The sequence below is a fragment of the Chinchilla lanigera genome, unplaced genomic scaffold (assembly GCF_000276665.1).
Source record: "Chinchilla lanigera isolate Chin_1 unplaced genomic scaffold, ChiLan1.0 scaffold00031, whole genome shotgun sequence".
NCBI lineage: Eukaryota > Metazoa > Chordata > Mammalia > Rodentia > Chinchillidae > Chinchilla > Chinchilla lanigera.
Genome location: NW_004955432.1, coordinates 19,244,857 through 19,265,744, shown reverse-complemented (window position 1 = coordinate 19,265,744; position 20,888 = coordinate 19,244,857). Strand labels below are relative to the sequence as shown.

At 39.7% G+C, this 20,888-nt stretch overlaps 1 protein-coding gene across 3 annotated transcripts; it reads left to right on the top strand.

The window, feature by feature from the left end:
* Gpr85 (G protein-coupled receptor 85) lies at positions 1-4,836 on the top strand. Of its 3 annotated transcripts, none has more exons than XM_013516084.1 (3): positions 1-120; positions 297-408; positions 1,494-4,836. In XM_013516084.1, the coding sequence occupies exon 3, from the start codon at positions 1,664-1,666 to the stop codon at positions 2,774-2,776; it is 1,113 nt and encodes a 370-aa protein (XP_013371538.1). In that variant the 5' UTR covers positions 1-120; positions 297-408; positions 1,494-1,663; the 3' UTR covers positions 2,777-4,836. The 3 variants fall into 3 exon arrangements, with proteins under 3 accessions (XP_013371538.1, XP_005388166.1, XP_013371537.1); XM_005388109.2 differs by having other exon boundaries at positions 278-408; XM_013516083.1 differs by having other exon boundaries at positions 269-408.
* Positions 4,837-20,888: the final 16,052 nt, after the last annotated feature.

Here is a 20,888-nt window from a genome sequence, read left to right as displayed (position 1 = left end):
TCCAGCGCGCAGGCGCCGCCGAGCCCAGCCCGGGCGCTCAGTCCAGGCACTAGGGGGAAAAGAATCGGCGATTTGCAGCGAGGAGCAGCTCGAGCCTGTCGGGATACCCAGCGCCAACAGGTAGGAGAGCACGCTCGGGGTTCGGCCCGGGGAGGGGGCGCACACGCGGGGAACTGCAGGTGCGCCGGGAGGGGCCCTCCCCGAGGGGCTGGGGGGTTTTTTCGGTTTTTTTTTTTTTTTTTTTGGACAATAAACTGCATAATGGAAGTACATTCAGACAATGCATCTTCGGTGAGGCTTCTTGAGAGCTCGGTTTCTGGAAAGCCCTGCAAGGCGGAGGCAGCTCAGACTGCCGGGCGCCGGGAGCCCCTCCTCTGCTGCACAGGAGCAGTCTCTCTCCATCTTCGCGTATGTAATGCATGTCTCTCCCCTCCCCCGCCCCACCCCGTTATAAATCCAGGGGTGGCGGATTTCAGGTTTCGTAATGTTGCATGATGCGGTCGGTATTTACCCGGGGATGTGCCGGGGGAGGGGGAATTAAAACCATCGAACGCAGTTCTGCCTGGGCTTCCATCAGCATATTCCCAGCAAGTGAGAAGTGGCCAGGGAAACGCGCTTCGGGGTAGCAGCCGAGGAAGCCCTTTCCCCCGGTGGGGCTCCCGGGCATCTAGGAGACGAGGTGCATTCGTTTTAAAATGAAGCCACTTGCGATTTGCAAGAGAGATGACCAGTGTCAGCGAGAAAGGCTTCACTGCCCAAGAAATACAGGTTCACGTTCTATTCATTTGCGTCCAGGCAGCCACGGTTTACAAATGCAAGTAATTCCTCTGGTTGTGTTTCCTTGACCGGTATTTCCATTAACCGTTTTTAATCCTCATGTGGGCCTAAAAGAGGCAAGATTTGCCAAAATGGGGGGTGGGGTGGCGAGGGAAGGACAAAAGATTAAATCACATCAGATCCTGGGACAAGTTCTTATTCATTTCGGCGTCTAATGCTGAGATTGTGTTTCGAGATGAAGCCACAAATACTCATATGCAGCCCGAAAAGTGGCAGTCGAGTTAAAAGACATATTTTGCAGGGGTTCTTTGGATCCGTATGAACACAGAAGCTGCCTATAAAGCACTGACAATACTAACAGACTTCACATCAGTGTGGGTAGCCTGGTCCCTGTCTCCTATCAGCAACCTTGGAGATTCCTTTGCAATACTAGTGTTTAATTCTTGGGCTGGCCTATTTTACAACTGTGAAACATTCTATTCATTCTCTTCTAAAGGTACCCAGTCAAATGTATGTTCTCTAAAAGAGGGACATCTTTTAATTCGTCTAGCTGAGAAGGTTAAGGAAGCCAATTCTCTGAAATCTCCAGCCAAAAATACTAAAGCAATAGGATTCAAAATTAAAACTTTATTTCCCCAGAAACGAACAGCTTTATGTTAGCACTGACATCATTGCCTGTGAACTTAAGAACTGATAGCTCATTTTTTTTTCCCCAGCTATTTGGATGGCAAATCAAATGGAAGAGAAGAGGAAGCATGACTGCAGCTCGGATCGGCTCTCTTTGTGGATTACATTTTCAGTAAAATGTATGGATCTATCTTTTCCTTGTTCTTCTATCTAGATCATGAGACTTGACTGAGGTTGTATCCTTATCCTCCATCCATCTATGGCGAACTATAGCCATGCAGCTGACAACATTCTGCAAAATCTCTCGCCTCTAACAGCCTTTCTGAAACTGACTTCCCTGGGTTTCATAATAGGAGTCAGCGTGGTGGGCAACCTTCTGATCTCCATTTTGCTAGTGAAAGATAAGACCTTGCATAGAGCACCTTACTACTTCCTGCTGGATCTTTGCTGCTCAGATATCCTCAGATCTGCAATTTGTTTCCCATTTGTATTCAACTCGGTCAAAAATGGCTCTACTTGGACTTACGGGACTCTGACTTGCAAAGTGATTGCGTTTCTGGGGGTTTTGTCCTGCTTCCACACTGCTTTCATGCTCTTCTGCGTCAGTGTCACAAGATACTTAGCTATCGCCCATCACCGCTTCTATACAAAGAGGCTGACCTTTTGGACGTGTCTGGCTGTGATCTGCATGGTGTGGACTCTGTCTGTGGCCATGGCTTTCCCCCCGGTTTTAGATGTGGGCACTTATTCATTCATTAGGGAGGAGGATCAGTGCACCTTCCAACACCGCTCCTTCAGGGCTAATGATTCCTTAGGATTTATGCTGCTCCTCGCACTCATCCTCCTAGCCACCCAGCTTGTCTACCTCAAGCTGATATTTTTTGTCCATGATCGAAGGAAAATGAAGCCAGTCCAGTTTGTAGCAGCAGTCAGCCAGAACTGGACTTTTCATGGCCCTGGAGCCAGTGGCCAGGCAGCGGCCAATTGGCTAGCAGGATTTGGAAGGGGTCCCACGCCTCCCACCTTACTGGGCATCAGGCAAAACGCAAACACCACAGGCAGAAGAAGGCTATTGGTCTTAGACGAGTTCAAGATGGAGAAAAGAATCAGCAGAATGTTCTACATAATGACATTTCTCTTCCTAACCTTGTGGGGCCCCTACCTGGTGGCCTGTTACTGGAGAGTTTTTGCGAGAGGGCCTGTAGTCCCAGGGGGATTTCTAACGGCTGCTGTCTGGATGAGTTTTGCCCAAGCAGGAATCAATCCTTTTGTCTGCATTTTCTCCAACAGGGAGCTGAGGCGCTGTTTCAGCACAACCCTTCTTTACTGCAGAAAATCCAGGTTACCAAGGGAACCTTACTGTGTTATATGAGGGAGCATCTGTAAATCTCTAGCCTTGTGAAACACTAACCTTCTCTGCTAAGCAATTGTGGCCTGTAGCCATATTTTGAGAAGAAATTCAAGAATGGGATCAGCAGTTACGAGGATTTGGGCAACATTCTGCAGTCTTTGCAACAGTTCACCTATAATCCTATTTTAAATCTCAGCGTGATCCTGCTGACGGCCGGCGAAGGTTTGTAATTAAGAAAGGACTGAACCACTGCCCTAAGTTTCTTTCTGTGGTTGAAAACTAGATAAGGAAAGTAGCGGGTGCTAAGTATCAGTGCTAAATGCTGTGTATATCACTACTTACGAAAAAAAATCAAAAAAAACCAATTAGCATTGGACATCTTAATAAATTAAGTTGACATGAGGTAAATGTGTTGATAAAAACTAATTTTAGAAGTTTGAAGACTGTAAACATTTCATACTATTTTTGTTTTGCAAAGACTAAACTATTTGAGGACTTAAAGTACTGTAATCCACTAAAGACGTGCCATGAATTATTGGAATATCACTTTAAAAATCGCCTTGTAAGTCTGGGGGAGCATTCCAAAGCAGTATATTGGTTCCAATTAGAGTTTACTTTTTTGTATTAATACATTGCTATTTCTAAATACCACCTTTCCTTAACTACCAGTGAAATTGCTAGCATTGAACTGTGTTCTGCGGTTATGTTGATTTAGTGTAAAGGTTTTCCAATTCCTTTCTATTTTACAAATGCTAGATATTGGTGTGGGAGGCAACATTAATGGTACCAGCTGGTCACAACTGAGCAGTTCTAATAATGCAGAATAAACACAGGTTGCCTTAAAGGGTTATCTAGTATCCTTCATCTTATTTAGCATTGGAGCAAATAGTCAAGGGACATCTAATCAGTCATGGTCATTCATCTGGAAGTGCATGGAAGATCATTTAGTACTCTTGTTCCTTTTTCTTCACATGGTTTGAAAATTAAGGTGCACATCATTGGCGTAGGAGCTTTTCTTCCGAGGTGTGCTACCCATTCTGGTGTGCTCTGGGAGGCTGCCAGTTGAAGTGTATTTATATTTTAAGTCAGCTGTCAAGAGGAGACCACAGCCTTAGTATGACATCCTGCACAATTTGTGAAGCATCTATTCGATGGAAGGCACAGTCTTGTTTATATTTTCTGCACATTCAGTGTATTGGTCGTTTAAATTATTTGAGTTTTAACTTGTGAAAGCTTATAATATGATTTCAGGTACTTTAGAAATACATTAGATTCTGTGAGCCTCATTCCTTAAGATACAGATGTGTGAACTTCAATATAAAGTTGCATTTGCCAAAATTTATTCGTGTAGCCTGTTAATTTTCTTGGAATAAATTTTACATTTTGGCATATAAGAATCACTTTTTTTAAATCTGGGAGGCAAGCACAAATTAGGAAAACTTGCTTTACTATGATTCTGGTTTTTTTATTTTTATACTTACTGTATTCTGGAATTGGAAATGTATGAATGATAACGAGCTGATAAACTGGCATAATATTATTTTAAAAAGCATTATTGGTAGCTTTTGATAATCTTCCCTCTATTCTTACATGCAAGTAGTATTTTAAAATGTGTATTTGCTTAATGTGCTGGTTCAGAATTTTAATATAATTATCACAGTTTAATTTGTGCATAAGTTGTAAGACAAATGTTTTGTCATAACGTGAAAAAAAGAGAGGAAGTTAGTTTTGTTTGTTTTTCATTGTTTTATTTATGGGGCTTTTTGCATTGGAAAAACAAGTTTAGGAATCTAGTGGGACAGATTTTCTCATTGGTATAGTACTTCTATAAAGAGAATATCCGTATAAAAAAGAACAAGATAACTGAAATGTTTTAATGACACTTGAAATTGTTCAGTTTTGCTTATATAAGGACAGCTCAAGCAGTGATTCAGTGAGTATTCCGGACTCATTTTACTCCACCCAAGTTGATTGGATCTGAGACAAAGTTTAATGCTCAACAGTGAGTTTGGTGTAGCAATAAAGGCTCCTAGCTGCTACTAAAACCCTTATCTAAAACACAATAAAGAAGATGCTACTAAGAGATGTTCCGATAACGTTATGTTTCCAACAACAAAAAAAATTAGATGAAAGTTATCATTACAATAATTATCCTTAGGAACAATTTTGCTTCAAGGTTCTAATACCACCAGCCATCAATAGAATATTTAGCAATACCTGGAGGCAAAGAACAGGTTTTACCAACACTCATTTCCATTTTATAGAAAAGAAAACCAAAATGTGGATTAAGAGTAGGAACCTGAGGAATCAGAGCAAGAGGCAAGTGGGGCCGCATAGCTTTACCTAGCTGTTTGGAGTAACAGATTCGGGTTGGGTTGAGTGACCAGTCCCAGTGAGCACGGCATATAGCTGAACTGTAGTAACTTTCGTGTAAGGCTGCTCTTGAGTAACTTGGCATTTGCAGGTCAAGAGGGAAGCAGTGGATGACACACATCCCTGGTTAATGCTATTTTTAAGCCAGTGAGTAATACTGGCAATCCTACAACGTAAAAGTCTAATACAGTGTCTTTATGACCAAATCACATTGTCTACTTTGATATCCATTCCAATACTCAGTATTTAAAAACAATTAGTAACTAGTTCAACTTGAAAATGTTACTGTTCTTCAACCCATAAAAATGCTCCCACTGGGGAATCCAACTTTCTTGTGAAAAGACTCAGTACCGGTCATAATGTATCTCTTGTGAACTAATTACATATTGGAGCTTAACAGTCTTAAATTGTTTTCGATCATAGTGGAGATGTGTTTGCATGGAGGCCTCGTTACCATCTCATCTTGGTCCTTTTGTGCACAACACATTTCTTTTCTAAATACTGGGCAGGGGCTAGGCATTCACTCTGCAAATGTAGAGTCTCATGCAGACGTTAACTGGGGGAGGTGAGTAGCTTGCACAGCTTCCCACCCAGGCCCCATTTGAATAACACAAAATCAGTATGGTTAGAAGAAAACCACTGTTTGCAGGTAGGACAGGCTGCTGACTGAACTGTCTTCTTTAGATTTTACATGACTGGATGTCAACACCAGCCTTTTCCACATAAACTGCAACTGATTTGTAATTGTTGACACATGGACGTGGCCACTTACCCATTTACCTCTGTCCCCGTGAAGCCTAGCTGAATAGTTGACTCATTTATTCTTTCATTCAAAAAATACCTGCTGGGCCCTGGGCTTGGTGCTGTGGGCACACTGAAAATTTACAAAGCAGACATGAAGATTTCTCAATGTAGTGAGGGCAAGAAACAACAAATGTGTAATAAAATGGGCTGTGAGTGTTCAGGTAGTAAACATCCCCAAGATGCGATAGGTATTAATGGCCGTAATTGACTGCTTTCCATTTTCACTTCTGTGCCTTATCTTTCATGTTTACCCAGTGTTCCTTGAGCTCTCCCATCTATTATAATCCCTCAATTCAGAGGGAACCCCCATTCTACTCTAGGTATCAGGACCATTTCTCCCACACTTAGATGAATCACCATGCTGTGCTTTGGAACCAATTCCTATGTTGTTAATTCTATATATAAAATCACAGCAAAAAAGCTAAATGCCAGATCCCCCGCCTCATGTCCTGTCACTTCCACAGGAGAGCTTTCAGTTCCTTCAAGAGGCGTGGAGGTCGTTCACACTCTGCTTGGACTTTCCTCCATACCAGCGTGAGATTGCCTCTGTGAAGTGCAGACTGATAAAGAACTTGTTTGTTCTCATTTTAGGACCCTCAGGGGGCCTCTGCTGGTGTCCAACAACAATGGGAATAATATGTGAAACTGGACATTTATTTTTATTATGAAGGCATCTACTCCTTCAACAGTTTTTATTGTTCCTTATCAGGGATATAACAGATCCCCAGTCTGCTGAAAAATGTATTTAATCCCTAAAACTCACCTCTGTGGCAGAAATGATAAAACGTATAATTATAGAGACATAACTTTTCAGCTCAGACATATAATGAGTTGTGTTACAACTGAGATAATTGCAAGACAGAAGCAAACAGAACCAAAACTCTTCACTTCCGTGTGCTTCATGTGTAGCATAGACTGTGTGTTATTAAACACACATGCACCAAAAACTCCAGCTAATTAATTCCATATTAAACAGGAAAAGAGCTACGATGATAAATGTTCATGTTTTAAATATTAACTAAAGATATTACTCAAGACAGATAGTTACCAGACTCGTGGATTATTTATGATTCCCAAATCTTGTTTGTTTTTCTGTGCAAAAATATATTACTTCCATGTCTGTTAATATTCTCTTAGAAATGTTTCGAATGGATGTTGCAGGTAGCTATTTGTTGCTGAAATTTTTTTGTTCTTATTCTCAACTGTGGGCATGTCAGTATTCTGTGACATTCTCATTCCCTCAGAAACTTTATTTATACCACATTAAAATAATAGACTTGCTGCATAATAATCTGCATAGTGGTTAAAATGAAGCTATTGTTTGCACATGGCTGGATTATTTTTCTGCCAGCAGTCAAAGTAGTCAAATAAGTTTAAGCCACATTGGAAACTGGAGCAATGTAGGAAAGATCAGAAGTCAGGAGATTAATAACTCCCAGCTTTATCCTGCAATGTAACAGGCTCTAAAAAATATAACCAAAAAGCTTTAACTTTATAAAAAGACCATATAAATGAGATGATTTTAAAATGGGGAAGGAACTCTTACACTATCGTTTTTTGCCCAAAAGGAAATGTCCGGTAGCTTCTCAAACCCTCTGGGTTAAGAGGCTTTTAAAGCCAGTTTTTCTCTCACAACAGTAGGAAAGTTAACACAAGTAATGAAACCTAAAAGGCCCTCCAAAGAAAGCCGGAGAATGTGTTTCCTTCTGAGTCTTGGTAGAAAAAGGACCACCAAATACCACAGGTGGTTTGAGTCTTGGAGCTTTCCCCACCTGGCCCTCAGCCCATCCCCAACTCTTTCTTGGGACACAGAACTCATCTTACAGGTGTCAACGTTTGCCTCACAGGCAGATGCAGTGCTTTTTCCTCCATCTGAATTTAGCAAATAATAAGATCTTAACACAAATCTTAAAGCTGATATGTAGTGCATGTCTTGGTTTATGGGGTTTTGAATAGATAATGAAGTATTGTAACATTTAACATAGGTGAGTACTCAAGATCATGGGACAGGGGACCGAATCATTTATTATAGTACGTGGAAACTGACTTCAGTATGCAAAATGTAAAAACTGAACTGATACTGGAGCTTGAACTACTTAATGTTAATTGCTTATTTTCATAGCTTTAGGAAAGAAAAACTCCAACTAAATAGACAAAAGAGGAGTTTGTTCTATTCTCCTCCTTCCAAGAAACATGGTGAAAGTTCATTCTCTCCAGCGAGAAGAGGAAATTTTGGTTATGGTTAGTAAGCATTTTTGTTTATATGTAATTTAATTCAGTAGTCACTTACTTTGTGCCTGTTGCATGTAGGTTCTAGGAAATTAACTTATCTATGCCTCATCCATGAGAAAGAGAAGACCATAGCATATACCAGTGATGACGAACCCCTTAGAGCTTTCAATAACAAACAGCTGGCACGTGCATGCCATTGCTTCGCCACCACTGGTATACACCTGTATGCTAGGGTTACTGAGAAGATCTATTGAGTCCCTCCTTGTGATGCCCTCAGCAGAGAGTCTGGCGTCTTAAGTAAACTTCACTTTTTATTGTAATAAAGTTCACACCTAGCAGTGCAGACATAAACACATTATGAGACAATGTGATAAGCGTTGTAAAGGAGATCTGTGAGGTAAGTGCAAAGAGAACAGAGACAAGCAATTAACTCTGCGAAGAAGGGAGAGGGAAGGGGAGGTAGGAAAGGTGGCGACTGAAGGAAGGCTTGAAGGATAATTTTAATTTTAAGTGCTGGACGACATTAGGAGAACCATTTCAGCAGAAAGAATAACAAGATGTGCACAAAGCAAAACCATGTGAAAGCTCCCAGTGTGTTCAATGCAAGGTTCCAGTAGTCAGAGAATTGCGGACGGTGGTGGTGGAATGTATGTACAGGAAGGGGCAAGCCAGCACGATGCAGTTGTTAAAAAGCAAAAGACACGGAGTTTTAAGTCCTTATTACAATGACCCTTATTAGCTCTATGGTGTTGAACCAGACAGTATAAACTCTCTGAAACTCAATTTCCTTATCTATAAATTGGGGAATAAGAAATAGCAGTAAGATTTGGAGATGAGAAGAAATAATAAATAAGCACTTACTATGTGCAAAGCACTATCTAAACTGTTTTCATATCTTAACTCATTTTATTAACACAAACTGGTGCTATTGTTGTATATACCAATTTAAAAACTGAAACCAAGAGTAACCTGCAAAAGTATTATGCAAACATAGACGTAAAGCACTCACCGTAACGCCCAGCCCAGAGCAGGCACTCATAAACGTTGGCTATTGTTGTTGTTGCTGCTGCTGCTGCTGCTGCTGCTGCTGTTAAATATAACAAAATAATTGAAGCAGGTTAGACGCTAAAGGGAATAAAAAGCTAGAATACAAAGAGAGCTCCAGGCCTTTCCAATTCAGTTCCACCTTGCTGTCTGCCCTCTGCCCTTCTCATCCACTGAAAATCTGAAGGAACCAAAGAATAGCAGTAGGTTACTAATATCCCCCACTGCTTTCATGTACGATCCGGTGCCTAAAGAAAGAGGAGAACCCATCTGATTTTTCAAAGGATTTTTAGAAGGACATTGCTCAGAGTTTAAAAGTGGGTTACACAACTCACACCAGGTGGACAGTTTTACCTAGATGCGGCGCCTGTTCTTTAGTACTACATCAGTGTTGTCACATTTTATAAAGAGGAGAGATGAGCTAGATGACTTTTGTAAGCTGAGTAAGAACCTCTCGTGCAGTCCGTCAAGTCTCCCTTTAAAGTTCCACCTTCCAGGGACACTGTTCCTAGTGAGTGCACCGGCTAATAACACTTCCTCACCTACTCTGAAATCGCTCTATAGCTTTGGTAATGGTAGTGTTCAGATCTCTACATAGTAAAAGGATGATTCAGTGTGATTACAAGAATTAACCCTTAGTACTGTTTATTTGTATTAATGTATCCACGGAGTACACTTTTCCACAGATTGGCTTATGGGCAGGTGCCCACATACCTGACCACTCCTGCACTGCGTTTTAAGATGCTGTTTTGCTGTAGTTTTCATGGAAGCTGAACAGCATTCTTTGCATTTGACCTCTCACCTTCCAAGTTACTGTAACAAGGCCAGGCCATCTTCTAAGGACAGCTGCTGTCTTCTCCCTTCCAGCATGACAGGGTCTGTGGTCTCAATTTCTATTTAACTACCCTGTACTGTGGGGCAAAGGACGTCAGGCTGGGTATTAGGACCTGGTTTGCTGATCAGTTACAAGACATGGTCAATTCAATTGACCTTTAGTTTGCTGTTTGTGTAATGAATTTCCTCTGGCTTGGAAAAATCTATAGTTTATTTGGGACGTGGATGTTTCCAGGACATGAATGACGTGGTGATTCCTAACCAACACAGCTTTCCATGACCGACACTGGTTCGCTGAGAAGCACTGCCTACGTACATTAAAACTAGGTTCCTGTCTGAGCACCTGTGGGCCCAAGTTGATTCCAGCTTGTTGGTTTGCACCCTGGAGAATATCTATATATAGCACACTGAAATACGCTTTTCTCTGGGCTTTTGCTTTATTCATGTGCTAACTTCATAATAGCACTTTTAATTTTAATCAGGCAGACTTGATGCGCTGCTTCCATTGCAAATGACCAAATTATGGATATTTGTGCGCTGTTATTCCTTTTTATGTTCTGCCCTCAATTATAAATAATTCATAGATTTCTTTTAGAGGAAACCAAAGCTGCTTCAAGTTTCTAGATCAAACATCTAAAACAAAAAATAGAAGAAGATGTTTTCATACCTCTACAGTTTGTGATTTCAGAATGATCCACTTTTGAACACTTAATAAGCACCTTGTGTGTACAATGTTCAGAGTGCTTGATAAATTCTTTAACCGAATCTGTTATTGGCTTAGGTGTTAGTCCTTAAGACTTGTAAAATGAACATAAGCCTATTTTTTGTACTTATTGCTGTGCCTTGCATGCATGAAAAAGACACTGGCTGTTAATGCAAATCAATGCAAACCCATCTTCTTATTATTTTTAATCATATTCAAGGCTCAGATTTAAATGACTAGAATTAATGGTGTGTTTTTAATTTACAATTCTGATTTATAGCAATAAAATGGCTTACTTATTATAAACACCCCTTTTTTATATTTTGAGTCTTGTGGCTTGTTGACTTTTAAGGGAATAGACTAGGGGAATAGACTAGGTAAGATATGATTCTTATCATGACAGTAACTTTTGAGCTACCAATAAAGAATTTGGTTGGAAGCATGGGAAAATATGCATGCATCCTGGAATCTATAATTCAAGGCAGCAAATGTGCCTAGTTTTACACGGTCTTGATATATCTGCAGCGCATTGAAAATTGTGTACAATTATTGCCTCAGTGCCTCTAAATATGATGCTGCTCAGAGCCCCGATGCAGAAAGAACCTGCGTTCTTCTGTGTGGTGCTATTATTTGTTATGCCTGGGAGGTCTTGAGCATTTTCTGCAATGCCTGAGTTCCAGTGCTTTGTATTTCCATCATGAACATAAAAAACTGTCATTTTCAGGAAGAAGAAACAAGACAGGAGAAAGATGTTTTCTGTACTGTATTTGAGCCTTGCTAAGGAAAATTTGTTCTCTGTTATAATCTTCAGATTAATTTAAACTGTATGCACATGACACAATACATTCTCATAAATATTCAACCAAAAACTATTCTATTTTCAGCCAACTAAAACTATACTTATAGTGAATGATTATGATCAAGTATAACATGTTCATTATAAAGAAGGAGGAGAGAAGCATACAGGAAACTGGAGGCTTAGCTTACTGCCTTCGATACTTCTCTGTGGCAGAAAAACAGAGACGCATTTCACTCTTGGTAGGAGGACCCAACGCGCTGGCAGTCATCAAAGAGAAGATGCGTACAAAATAGGAGAGAACGGTAGGGTTGTTCTGGGGATGGGAACAGGAGACACTAAAACACAAAAAGCAAGCGAACAAATCAACATTTATGATAGGGTAGTTTGAAAGGACGAGGGGGGAAATGGGACAAAGTTTTAAGTGGCTTAGAATATGACATTACTATTTTAAGAACCTCCAGTGCCAATTTGTACATGACGTTGAATTCAAAATGCATCAAGATCTTTTATGATATAGCTCTGTTTTTATTTATGCAGGTTCTTCTCTCATTCTTTCCTATATTTCATTCTTTATCACCATCCCATAAACACACGCACTCACCATCCCATAAACACACGCACACACACACACACACACACACACCTCCCCAGCATACTGAGTCATGCTTCTCCCCAAAAGGAAAATCCAGTCAAGTTTCACCTTTGATCACTTTGACTCACATAGATTTTTCAGTTCTCTGCACGCCTAGGTTATATGCAATCTGTTTGTGATTTTACATGATGTGATCGTGTTCTTTGATTATTTTAGATTTTTTTAAGAAATGAAATCTAGGTTCATTCTTAGAAGATAGAAAACTGTAAGCTCATGGACCTTGTCTTCTACTTATTTTCTGTTCCACAAATTAGCAAAACTTAATACCAGCCAATAAATAAACGCTTAACAAGCAAAAATATTATTTACATACAGGAACAGAAAAGCAAAAATACTAATTTTCCCAGCTATTGCCATTTTTACTAATACTGTCTTTGTCCCACTTGAGATGTTAATTCGGATATTATTTCCAAAACAGGTAGGTCTAGGATGGTGGAATACAAGAGGCAGAAGAGAAAGAAAAAGAAGCCATAATTGGGGGCTGGGGATTTAGCTCAGCGGCACAGCGCCTGCCTGGCAAGCGCAACGTCGTGAGTTCAATTCCCGGTACCGGAAAAACAAAAACAAAAACAAAAAAAAGAATCTGTAATCAAAATGTGAATAATTATGCCCTCTTCTGGGTCAGTGAATATGGTAATTTTTGATGGAAAATGGACTTAAAGGTTTTCTTAATGGTGAGCAATATAGAACTATTCACACTTTTTCACTAGGTTCCCTGTGACTAATTTTGGACAAATGGCCTAGATAATCAGTAAGACTATATGACACCTTATAGTAAGTGCAGTTTTAATATATACATGCTAAACAATATTGAAGCAGTATGTTCAAATTTTTAAAGACATGTTCTTATTTTATAATACTCTTTACATTGGACAGTATTTACAGATGGGTAGATCCTTGTATTGATCAAGGGTATCTCTTAATCTGTGCTTCAATAAAGACCTATATTAGACACTAACAGATCATTCATCATGATATTAAAAATGTCACAATTTAGCAGTCAATTAAACTGTAGTAGAATTTTTAAAAGGCATACACATTAGCGCATATTAGAATTTAAAGAATAAGTTTAAGAGTTAAGCTTACCACATATAAATAAATATTGTCCTAATCTGAGTGTCTTTTATACAGTAATTAAAATTGCAAATTGCCGCCTAGAGTAATCCAATTTTTATCAGTTGGTTTGAATCCAGCAGTTGCGAAACCCTCTGAAACACCTCCAAGAATATACTATAATTTCATATTCCAACCTTTGTATGTCTAGAATACTAGCCTAACAGCAATTGAATTTTAATGTACATTCAAGAATACTTTAGAATTTTTTTGTTCTGCTTTACCTAAGTTATAAATGCTGTTGAGTTTTATATATGAGGGTACTTATTTTATTATTTTTATCATGATAGTTATTTTAAATCAAAATAAAGGGCAACAATTTTAGTGTAGGAGTTTGGAGTAAGGAAGACCTGTAATCTTACTTTGCCAGAGAAATGAACTCTGAGTTATTATCAGTGGTAAATAAAACTGGATGGATGAATTTCTTGATTTTACAACCTTTTTTTTTTTTGTCTTTTTTTTGTTTTGGTTTGGTTTTTCTCCGGTACCGGGAACCAAACTCACAACCTTGCACATGCCAGGCAGGCGCTTTTTGCCGCTGAGCTAAATCCCCAGCCCAATTTTTGAAAAAAAGATTTGGACTTACGTAGATATAAGCCCATTTTTACATCTAAATAGTTTTTTTTACACTAAAACCTGCAGTTCAAAAATTTCCTGAAACTTAAATAATGGTAAGAGTCAGATCAGGGACAAATACTTAAAACATTTAATTTTGTTAACCCAAGAAAATTGAAAGTATTTTATTTATTCAGCTTACAGAAGTTGGCTGTTGTTTGTTTCTGAAGGAAGGATCATAAGGAAGATTGTAATTATGGTAAATCACTTTTCATTTGCACGCATTAAATATATTTATGTAATAACTTTGTACAATCATTACACAGTGATATTCCATTGTATTTAGCACAAACGATACCATAGTGAAAAGATATAAACATCATATCTGATTTACAGAGAGCTGGTCCCAAAATATAAATGAGATTTATTCTATATTTCATTGATCAGGAAAGTTGATGATCTCAACTCTGAAAACAAAATTTTATCATTTACATGCTACTACCATAATGGATGTTCTCACCCTTGCTTTTAGAGTTTAATCATTGAAGACATACAGGAAAATCATCCCACTTCATTCCTAAAACAGTGTATTTCCCAAAGCAAGAAGGCAAGTGCTCCAGCCAACCAAAAGAAAAATTGAATGCTAAGTATTTTAACTTTACTAAAAGATCAGTTATGTCATGACACCGCATTTCACAGATAGCAAGTACCTCTAGGGGAATAAGACCATTAGCTTCTAAGCTATAGGGGCTCCCAGTAAGGTGAGTGTGGAGTTACGTAGATTGAGTGAAGTCATTCGCTGGCCAGACCCTCAAGCTTCCTGGTAAAAGTCAAGTATCAGTAACATAGCAATAATATTCCTCATCAGGGCCGTGTGATTTGCTCTATTCTGTATTTAGTAGGAAGGAAGTGAATTATTGATTTAATTGATATTGATTTTTTTCAATTGCTAGAGTTTGTCTCAAAATGAAAGACAGTATGGCTTCCTTTTTAGTTTAGAAATATCTATCTTGAAGCCATCTTTTTCAAGGGGCAGACTTGTAGCTGGAGTAGATTTTTGGGTGGTCGCTGTACTGAGTACAGTGGCTCTGAGCGGACGGCATATCTGATAGCTTTGATCTTATCCAATGTCAAATAAATTTTAATTTCTGAAATTTTAACAAATCAGTACTGAAGTGGGGATAAGATGAGGGGCAAAGGGGCTTTTTGGAAAACAGAAGAAGCGTATACAATCGGTTATTTCTCTGTGCCTAGCTAGCTGTATCTTTCCACTCCCCAGTTCCTACCACCCAATAAAAAAAAGGCTAAGCCTAATACCCACTTGACTGCACCAGGTAAGTACTAAACACAGCAGCAATCATAAAACCTTCCTATGGATCAAGAAATGCACGTGACTATTTTGAATGGTAAGCATTGATCCACTGATTTTGCTTTTTAAAAACTGCTTTCATCTTGCACAAATTTGTATCGTTTTCACTTTGAATTTCTATTTCAAAAACTTTAGTGAGCATTATTTTGGGGACTTCTACTGCAATCACTTTAAAATAAGGGTGATCAAAACCTCAACGCCTGTTCTCCTTCCTTGTCTTCATTCCACAGACTCAAAATTGTTAGGTGCCTCTTCTTTGTAAGGGATATAGCACACAATTAATATTTTCAATGCTATTGTGGTATGAAAGATTTAAGTCAATCCATGCATTGATGCCCATGGAAGAGCAAATCAGAACCACAAGACCAAGAGCACTCACCCCATGTGGCCTCCAGGAGCACAATGACGGGATCTCACACACCAACCCAAGTAATAAAAGCGGACACGCAAAGCAAAGGTTGTGATTCCTGTTGGTAAAATAAATGACACTGTGGGATGAATAATACAAACAGCTGTTTTAAGACTATGGGACTAAAAAGACACATCAAAGGCCCAAATGCCACCTTAGAGATACGTTAATAGAAAACAGAGCTTGAAAGGCTCTGAAGAGAATAGACCTAATCGCGCCTGAGCCCGTGAGTCTGATGAATATTCCTCTGTAATAATATCAGAACAGATTGAATTCTTATTATAGCACATCACACTGTTTCAGTGAAATAAAAGGAATTAAAAAGTCATACGGTGAAATTTCAAATGAGCAGGAAGTGTTTTCTTGGCTATCTCAGGAGCCTTCTCCAAAAAATATTTATGCTTCCATTTCTGTACATTACCAACAGACAGGAGTTACTTTGTTTTGTTTATTAGCATAAAACAAAACCAAAAAACAACTACAGAAAAATCATTAATGTAGTCATAGATATTGTGTGGACAAAAATATATGTGTATTATTCATATGTTTCATTTTAAATAGATTATACTATCATATTTTAGAAATGTCATCTATGTATCATAATAGATAAAAGATGCAGTTCTACCCAAGAATCAAAAGACTTGAATTCTAATTCTGATACTGCCTTTAATCCATTGAGTGACCCGGTGATCATTACCCAGCCAAAACATTTAATCTTTCTGGATCTCCATTTCATCATTCTTAAACTTAAAAAGCCTTTTTTGGTGCTGACATTCAGTAAGTTTCTTCCATTCTTTCAACTATGTTTTATAAATACTGTAGAAGACTACAATGGTGAGGTTTGCATTTGTAATTATCATACTATTTTTTCAACTAGGTTAAAGTGTGCCTAGGTAATAGAAGTAAGCCCCACTTTCATGAACAGTACCCAAATGGACTGAAAGAAATGATGGAAATTCTAAATGTGTGTAAGGAGTATACCCTCATACACAGGAAGCCTTCAGGTTGTAGAAGAATCCTTAAGCCAATTCAGATACATACACATAAACATATGTCCTGAAAGTCTCCCAAGCTGTAAAATGACTAAAGAGAAAACATCTGTATTGTTGAGAAGAAAGATAATGAATCATGTCATTTTGATGCTTTTCAGAAGGTACCAAAGAATGCCTAAAGTAACCAGTTAGAGGGGTGGAAGGGTGGTATCTTCAGATTCAGGTCCTTTGGGATCTGGGAAGCAGGAGGCAATGATTTTATTTGTGAGTGTAGGGATCAGTGGCAGAAATCAACCACATTTAAAGAAAGATCAAGAACATTTTGATAACTTAGAAATAATTATAGCACTATAAGGGAATCAGAGCTTTAATTAAATCATCTATAGCAAAAGCTTGTGCTATTGATCTAGTTGTAGAGAAGACCACCACAGGAAAGGGCTCAGTGTGTAACATGGACAGCTGCTGGAGAAGCATAAGCTAACAAAGATAGCCTACCAGGTCCAGAGTACTTTCTTCCCCTTAGCTGGCTTGAAATTCCTGCTCTACAAGAAGACACGTGTCCAGAAGGATCCTGTTAAATTAGTGATTTAAGGAGAAAGTAAATATCTCATCTGATCTGCCAAGTTCACGACACCCTCCTCTGTCAATTACTTGCACTCTGCTCCTTGAGCCCTTTCTGCTAGGTTTTACTTTATGGTATTCAGCATTTGCATATTTTCATGGCTTTCTTGCCTTAAAGAGGGAGAAGGCCAACAAAACTGTTCTATATCTCCCTCTTTCTGTCACGCTCACTCAGTTCTTTGAGATCCAGCGTCACCTCTTCACTCCTCCATCCACATCCCTCCCATTTCCTCCACCGATTCTACTCCCAAGGGCATCAAGGACATCCAAGGGTTGCTTGATTTCCCTGTATCATTTGCCTCAACTTAGCATTCCTTCCTGCTAAATTCACTTCCTTTGTCTTCCAGTTTGTCATAATCATCTGATTTTCTCCTACTTTCCCGGCCAGGCCCTTTCAGTATCCTTTGCAAATTTCACTTCTTTGAACACTGTTATAAACCCATTGTTATAAACATTGTTATCATAACCCATTGTTATTGGAAGCCATTTGTGTCTCTTTGACACTCTTCTTGGGAAATCTAATCTGTATAGCATCGATAATCAATTACATTAAGATCACTGCTAACTACTTTTGATAGCTTTGTAAGAACTACAAAAACACTCTCCCTATTTCCTTGGCATCTTTGAGATAATTGTCAGGAGAAATAGATAAAGATGTATTACTTATGATATCAACGAGGTCGGCACTTTCCACAGTACCCAGCTGACGCAGTGGTATAATCACCTGATATGCTCCCTACTTTCATATATAGCATTAGCTAAAACTTGCTTAAGACGTATTATGTGTCAGGCATAATTCTAAGCACTTACTATTTACTAGCTCATTTGATATCACAACTCTACAAGGTAGGGGCTATTATTATCATTATTATTATTCCCACAATACTCATGAGAAAATGGAAGGACAAGAAGGTTAAGTAATTTGATGAAAGTAATGGAGCTTAGAATCAGGCTTTGAACGCAGGCAATATGCAGGTAGGGCCCAGCTGTCCAACCCTTATACAATACTGCCTATGGAGGCATTCTTGTCTGACCTCCTTTGGGACCTCCAACTCAGCATGTACAACACTGATCTCATCATTCCTTGCCAAATTCTCTGGACGTTGGTCTCTCATGTTTCTCACTATACATTATTAATCTATCTACTCAACTTTTGTCTATCTTAGCTTTCTGATACCCATGAATCAGAAGACTAGACAGGAAGCTTTCTACTAGAATTTAAGCTCTCTGACCCAGAGAAATTTATCTTTTCCACTAGTAGATCTTCCGTACCATGAAGAGGTCATGCAAACAGTGCTAGTAAATATTTGTGGAATAATGAATTCGGATCTCAGCTTGCCTTTTAGTTTTTTCACTTGTCTTCCAGGTAAATCCTCCAAGTTCCCACCTGATCACTGCCCCATCATACCTCAGTACATGGTCCAATCCTGTATTACAGCCAGTCAAAATTCCCCTTGAGTGGCCGGGACCCCGTCCTTTCTAACTACTGTTTAAATTCTGAAACACAGTACAGTGTCTGGCACAGAGTCAATATATATTTATTGCTAGGATTAAGGAACAGATGCATAAAGGGGTGCAGATTTCCCCCACTGCCCTGAGTCAGGCCATTCCACTGTCCACCTGAATCACGGCAGAACATTCTGACTGAATGGCCTGAATCCAATAACGCCCTCCTTCCAAATCATTTTCTGAATCTATGCCAAAATGAGCTTTCTAGAACCAAACTTGATGATGTCTCTGCCCTATTTAAAACCCTTGAATGGCTCCCTCATGCTCTTTGGATAAAATCTAAATTCCTCGAGGTTGCTTATAAAGCCACAAGTACCCTTGTCCCTGTGGATTCCTATCACCTAGTCTATTTTCAATCCCTATTTACGCTCTAGCCAGGCTTTTTCTTGTTACCACGAAGAAATTGTTACCTCTCTGTACTTTAAGTGTTTCCATTTGTTTTGGCCTGGAACCAAGTCCCATTGAACCCATTCTCTTTTTTAAAACATTGCTTCTTTCAGGAAGTCCTCCCTGGCCCCTCAGGTCTGCCCTGGGTGCACACCCTGTGCCGTAAACATTGTCAGCGCACAATATTTTAGTCATCTGTCCGTTTTCCATCTTCCTTCCTCACTGGCAGATCCAGAGAGACAAATATTTCTTCCAACTCCCCACTGATTTCCACAAAAGCTCTACAGTGCCTGGCAGGTCCTCAGAATATACATGGGTTGGATGAAGTCCTTCCAGCAGCTCAGAACGGTTTATTAAATTAGTTCACTGTCATGTTGGGATACGACAAGAACCTTGATCTGAAAGAAGGAAATAAGAGCGCAGGAACTGTGGAGGGATTGAGGATTCGCTCAAGAGCAAAGAGTTCTGCACTGAAGTTAGGGTGAGTTAGGTACAAGTGTGGAGAACAAACTAAGGGCACCAATGGCTGTGGGAAACAACCCCATCGCAGGACAGGGAAGAGAGAGTTGCTGAAGACTTGCATATCCTTAGCTTACCTGGGGGGAGGCAGAGGATTTTGGAGACTGGCCTGGCTGTCAGTTTTGAAAGGACACCAAACACAGAGAGGTCAAAGAAAGGGTGGAAGTAGCTACTACAGACATTTGTTGCATGCATGAGTAAGTCAGTGGATGGATAAACGAGTGCAAACTTCCTCCGTGAGAGACCTGAGTAACCCGGTCCTCTGGAGGAGAAGCTGACCATGGCAGTGAAGAATCAGAGGGAAGAAACAATTCTTCTCCATCTACGCCACAGAGCGACAAGCAATCTGTGGTTGTTATCTCACTGAATTCTCCACAGGTTAGACGCTGTTCTTAACCCCAGTGTGTATGTGAGAAAAAGTGGGGCTCTAAGCAGAAGTCACTTGCTAGTGATGTCTGGCCTCTGGGTCCAAGTATCTGGCTGCCAAGCTCAAGCTCTTGCTCCCACACTTTCCCGCCTCAGTGTGATGGACATCATGCTCTGGAGTTACTGTGGGTCAGATACGCTGCATCAGTTATCTCGGAGAAATAGAAGCTGAGACCTTGAAAGGAAAAAGTACTTTGTCTAAATGTGAAACAGGTAAGTTGGATTTTAAACCAAGGTCTTTCTGTTGTCAAAATCTGAAGGCTTATTCTCTACTGTTACCCTCCTTTCATTTTATTTTATTTTATTTTGTCTTTTTGAGACAGGGTCTTACTATGCAGTTCAGGCTGGTCTCAAGCTCACTTTGTAGCCCAGGCTGGTCCCGAACTCACAATGATCCTCCTGCTTCAGCCTCCTGAGTGATGGGATTACAGGCGTGTGCCACCACACCGTTTCCCTCCTTTTGAAACATTTATATTCAGAAAAGAAGTCATGGATAGGGTCACATGATCAAAAAGGAGGAACTGGCACAGGGTCTCCCAACCCGGAGCTAGAAGAGCGGGACTTGAATCTATTGCAGTCATCCCTGCCCTGACTGATCCTAGTAGGGCTCAGGTAGACGGAGACGAGGGACAGAGGGATCCCACAGGAAGCCTGCAAAGGGAAGGGAGAGGTCGTGAAGGCAATGTGGACAGGGCCTGTCCGAGGAAGCAAATGGCCCCAGGGATACAGAATCAAGAACAAGGCAGAACAAAAAAAAAAAAAAAAAAAAAAAAAAAAAAAAAAAAAAAAAAA

Bases quoted from the DNA above. Each gene is read 5' to 3' on its own strand.
- Gpr85 (XM_013516084.1), top strand. From the start codon at position 1,664: ATGGCGAACTATAGCCATGCAGCTGACAACATTCTGCAAAATCTCTCG.